Source organism: Lactuca saligna, chromosome 7 (genome assembly GCF_052625555.1).
Source record: "Lactuca saligna cultivar CGN05327 chromosome 7, ASM5262555v1, whole genome shotgun sequence".
Classification (NCBI taxonomy): Eukaryota; Viridiplantae; Streptophyta; class Magnoliopsida; order Asterales; family Asteraceae; genus Lactuca; species Lactuca saligna.
In genome coordinates, this window is record NC_136423.1 from 113391715 (window position 1) to 113397593 (window position 5879).

The 5879-nt window shown below is 40.3% G+C and overlaps 1 protein-coding gene across 1 annotated transcript; it reads left to right on the forward strand.

Moving 5' to 3' along the window:
• The first annotated feature begins 586 nt into the window (after positions 1-586).
• On the forward strand, positions 587-2729 carry LOC145007155 (secreted RxLR effector protein 161-like). The gene is made up of 2 exons (XM_078966138.1): positions 587-1031; positions 2647-2729. The coding sequence occupies exons 1-2, from the start codon at positions 587-589 to the stop codon at positions 2727-2729; spliced, it is 528 nt and encodes a 175-aa protein (XP_078822264.1).
• Positions 2730-5879: the final 3150 nt, after the last annotated feature.

A 5879-nucleotide genomic window follows, 5' to 3' on the forward strand; every position in this document is an offset into this window, starting at 1 on the left:
GCTCGGTTAGTTGTCAAAGGCTACTGTCAGGAAGAAGGCATCGATTATGAAGAGACCTTCGCTCCGGTTGCAAGATTAGAATATGTTTGTATCTTTCTTGCCTATACTGCACACAAGAACTTTGAAGTCTATCAGATGGATGTCAAATGTGCCTTTTTCAACGGAGAACTTGAACTGTGCATGTTAAGCAACCGCTAGGTTTCGTGAACGAGAAGTATCCAGATCATTGTTACATACTTGACAAAGCTGTATATGGCCTAAAACAGGCTCCCGGAGCATGGTATGAAACTCTAACTCGATTCTTAAAAATGTCAAAATTCAAACAATGTTCAGTTGAACCAACCTTCTTTCATAAGAGAGAAGGTAACCACCTTATGATAGTCCAAATTTATGTTGATGACATCATCTTTGGCTCCACGAATCCCAGCTTAACAGCTGAATTCAGGAAGTTGATGGAAACTAAATTTCAGATGAGCTCAACGGGTCCAATTAACTTTTTCATTATCTTAAACATTAGACAGGGACCCGAAGTCTTTTTATTAATCAGGAGGGATACATCAAGACACTATTGAGTAAGTTTGGTATGATGGGAAGCTCCAAAGCTAAAGTTCCAATGGGCTTTAGGACAAAGCTTACACCCTCATTGGAAAAGCCAGCTGCTGATATGATGCTCTATCATCAAATGATTGGGTCTCTGATGTATCTCACAGCCAGTAGACCTGATATCATGTTTTCAGTCTGTTACTGTGCTAGATTCCAAGCTAACCCCCGCGAACCTCATCTGCAAGCCATGAAAAACATCTTTCGCTATCTGAAGCGAACCTCTTCTCTCGGTCTGTGGTATCCAGCCAACTCAGGAATCTTTGTTCAAGCGTTCTCAGACGCTGACTTACATGGCTGTGGATTAGATTGTAAAAGCACCACTGGAGGATACCAATTTCTATATGGTAAATTGGTTAGCTGGCAATCGAAGAAACAAACTTCTGTCTCTCTCTCCACTGCAGAAGTTGAATACATCGCTGCAGCATCATGTACATCTCAAGTTGTATGGATACAAAGTCAGCTTAGGGATTATGGGCTAAACATGAAGAAAATCCCACTATATTGCGACTCTGAAAGCGCAATTAGGATTTGTCAGAATCTAGTGCAACACTCAAAGACTAAACATATAGCACTGAGGTATCACTTCATCAAAGATCACGTCGAAGATGGCAACGTGGAAATTAATTTCTTCAGGACAATTGATCAATTGGCAGATATATTCACTAAGGCTTTACCTGAAGCGAGCTTCAACAAGATTCTACAAGGCCTAGGAATGATGGAAGTAGAATCCATACCAAAACCACCTTCGCTTCAATAAAGGTAAGAAGCGAAATAGAGCTAACCGAAATGAACCGAACGTTCGGTCTATTTCGGGTTCCGTATATTTCGGGTGAAGATCGACCACCAACCGAAATAAACCGAACGTTCGGTCTATTTCGGGTTCGGTCCTTCTGAACTCGTTCGCTTCTTTTTCTTAACAAGGCACTTTGATTGTATTCTATTGTACACTCTTTTAAATACTTCTTTTTATATTTATATAATCCAAAAATATTTTTATCTTTCGTTCAATTGAAAAACTCTCACAAAATACAAAGATATTTTTTTATTTTTTTTTATCTAATGGTTTTCTTTATATAAGTGTTATTCTCGATTGTGAAGCTAAAGTAGGTATATTTTTTTATTAATTAGTTAGGTGTCCCTAGAAGCATGTTGTTGCATGTTGACCAAAGCCTCTATAGATTTTGAGTGAAGCCTTAATAACATGATATATACAAATCATGTTTTCCCAATCTAGGCTGACATATTCACTCTAATCATGAGCTACCTTACTCTTCTCAAAATGAGCTTAGAGTTTTCTACTTGGTCCTTCTTTTTTATAGTAGAGGTACATTTGCTTCTTATACCACTTACAACATTTTTCTTCATCATATTTCATCTCACCAATATAACCCTTGAGACTCTCAGCATTTACCACTAATGTTTATGGTTATACAAAATCTGTGTTAATGATCTTAGTTTCGTTTCACTATGTACTAAGTGAAACCCACAATTGAACACCAATAATGAATTGACGGTGAATTATCATATTCAAGATGTTACTTGTTACCTACTGAAATCTCTTTTTATTTTTGAGTGATCTTTTATGAATTTGTCTAAAACCAAGGCTTTTCTTCCCCTAAAGATCCAGTTTATTTTTGATTTTGCGATTTCTATAATTTCTTTTGGCATTAAAAAATATATCCTACCTACTTGTTCAACAGATCACATTGATCTCACAAGTCCTTCATTCAGTTTCGGTCTTACGTCATGTATCGAAATCATGAATTGAAGTGAAAGCCACCCTTTATAAAATTTAAAAATATGCCTTTCAATACTAAGTTATTGATCGTTATTTAATGGGAAACCAAACAAGCACTTTAATGTCTCTCTTGACTTTGAAGGAAACGATTCATGCCTAGAATCAGTCGTTTTATGTCTTTTTAATACATCACAAATTATCATAAAAAAGTTTGCTTTATTTCTTTATCTTTTACACCCTATGCATTAAAATTCTCAATTTTCCACCACCTGGTTCTTTTAATTTTGTTCAATAAATCACAACAGGCAATGATGATTCAAGTGGATTATGGGGTGACGATTGGAATAAAGAGAACGCTGACTCAGCGGTTATCCAATCGTTTTGCTGATTTGAAATAGAGATTTTTATGGAATGTCTTGCAAAAAGGAAACGTCCTTTCTCTTTCCTGCTTCATCATAGGTATGACAACTATTCACCCGTCAAGTCAGGCGCTATTTTTGAAATAATCCAAGATATCAGCCAGATTTTTCTCTCTCCTCCTTGTAAGTATAAAAGGTTTTGGCACGCTGATCTTTACCCCTTTATCACTTACAAAACTCTCTCAAAGAACAAAGGTGATTTCTCTTACTGTTCATCATCTTCTCCAAGCATCAAAAATGGCAGAATCTTCCTCAGTTCATGACACTTCTGTTCTCCAAACACTCCTCACTATCAAACCTCAACAAAACCTAATCATCGATCTCACTCCTTTTGTCTATGAACCCTACATGTTGTATGTAGTTGAGTGTCTCAAATACTCACCTTTGGTCGATGCTCTGTCCAAAGTCGAGGTTGTTCCCATGTCCTGCCTTTCACTTGTCTACTCCACTGCTTACTACAACAAGGTTCATGAAAGAATTCACTTTGAAATCCACAATGAGAAGACTTCCATCTCCAAGCATTGCTTCTGTGCCCTAATTGGTCTTTCTCAAGAACAAACCCTGGTAAACCCTGAATCCATCACTACTGGTCAACTATTCTCTATGTTTTATCAAATGGGGTATACTGAAACCCTCACCACCATTACCAAGTTCAAGAAGTCTTGCCTTCCTCCTCAATGGAATGGCCTTTTCACTTTGCTGGTCAAAGGACTCTCTGAGCGCAGCGCCGACTCAGATGCGGCAAGCAAGTGATTTATGACTGTGCTTTATGGTTTATATCATTGGATAGATTTGGATTATGGCACCATTATCTGGCAACAACTGGTTCATAGCTTGGTTTCTTCATCCAGACACTCATAGATCTCCTGTGGGCGATATTGGTCTGTAATCACTAAGTGGGAAATGGATCGTATTCACGTTCCAATCATGATGGATTCTCTTCTCTCCTCCATCGCTACTTTTCATACAACCAACATAATCGTCACAGATCCCACCAAGTACTCCTTCATTGGATCCGTCGCTGACACCATGCTCGCTCGTGTCTCTACAGTGAGTAATGTTCTGGAAAAATACAGAAAGATTCCGTCTTCGGGTCCAAGGGAGCTTACGCCAACCATGGTTCGCTCCATTGAAGAAGCTGACAAGCCAGCGAAAAGGGGAAAGAAAACTAACACCCAGAAAGAGACACAGGTTTCCAAACCAACCAAGGGGCAAACCCCTAAGAAGCGAAAGTCTGACAAGGGTGTTCCATCACAGCCTCAACCAAAGAACCAGAAGAAGCCCGCTAGGAAACTTATACTCCAATCTTCCAGTGATTCAGACTCCAAGTATGTTCCTCCCAAACATAAATATGCTCCTCCTTCAGACTCTGAAAGCGAAAGCTCTGAAGATGAGGCTTCGGGTCGTGGTGATACCCCGCCTCGGTCCCCTACACCATAAATTATGGTTCGCTCTCAACCTCCTTCTCCTCCACATGTTACCGTGCCAGTATCCATCTCTCTAATATTCCCTATCCCCACCACTCAACCATCGACCACTATTCCCATCCCTACTCCTATATTCACAGACATTACCACCATTACCACTACCACTACCACAGGGGCTCATTCTACAGTTCCCACTCCACCCATTACAACCGAACCACTAGTAACAACCGAACCTCCTACCACTATCAAACCCTTATCTCCTAGTCCATCTACTGATACCACCCCAGTTCTAGGTGGTGAGGACTTGGAATTTGACTCCACTTATTTTAGTCCTTACCGTGTATAGAGTGATGAAGATGATGATGAGCCTGTTACCAAGCATCATCTCAAAGCAGTCAACGACAAACTCGATCAACTGTTTTCCTCCTCTTCCTCTGGGGCTTATTCTGAAGCTTCTTTAAAGGCTTTGTTCTCCTATGTCGTTCAAGAACACAACGCCTCGCTTTCTGCTGCGGCTAAGGCTATTGACGCTTCCACTTCCCAGTGTTAGAAAGCCTCCCTCGCTATTGAGGCTTCCAACAAGGAGTGCAAGGAAGCGACGACAAAAGTCGATAAACTAATTTCTGAGGCTCACTTAAATTTAGATTCATTGCAGGCGGGTGCTAAGAAGAATGCTCAAACTGTCAATGTTTTGGTGGATAACCTTCAACTTTCTCTTCAATCTGAACGATCCATCCTTGAAGCTGCACACCAAGCAATCGAAGTTGCCAATGCAACTCTGCATGCTAATGTTAATGAACGATTGACCCAACTAGAGGCAGAGTTGGCCGTTGAGAATCGCATTATGGATGAACTTGACAAAATAACCTCTAGCTGAACATGCAATATCTTAGGCTTCGCACTACCACAACTGAACTCAACGAATTGAAGTCCGAGAGGGAGGTTATATGAAGCTCTGCTACTGAAGTTCACTCCATCTTACAACATCTCCTTGAAGCCCATGATCCCATCATCACCATTACAATCAGACGACACTTGGCTGACAAACTCAGGTCAGCATTGGACATCCTTAGTCATATTGAGGGTGTTCCAGTGTTTGGTGTCCTGTCGAAACAAGGGGGAGAGAAGGTAGCAAAAACTCAACCTCCTCCTGAACCGAAATCAACTGCTGAACTGAAGGGTAATGAAGGTTCGGTCAGTACCATAGATAAAGAAGAAGAAGAAAATCGGTGAAGATGACACTGATAGTGAAGAAGATGTTTACGAAAAGAATCCTGCTAATCCTTTTCAAAAAAACAAAACCTTCTAATAAAGATCTAGCAGAAAAACTCAAGGAACAACAGGCTGAGCTGGAGCAGAAGCAAAAGGAAAGGGAGCTTCTGGAAAAGAAGAAGTGCATTTTTCCTGACTGGACTCTAGATTCGCTTCAAAGGTGTGCCATTGATGAGCCAAGCACACTTTGGCTTGAGCCTGTGATGTCATTTAGGTTTGATAACTCCAAGGATGCACAATTTGACATGCCGATCACATGAAATGCATTCATTTTTCACTAGTTTAACTCGACTGTTGCCATCCCATCTCTAGACCCGAAGGTGGATAGGGACCTGTTGGAGTTCTACTTAGAGTTCGCTCAACCTTAATACTTGACCTGGAGTTCGAATAAAATTATAACTATCAAGGTTTTGAAGCCCT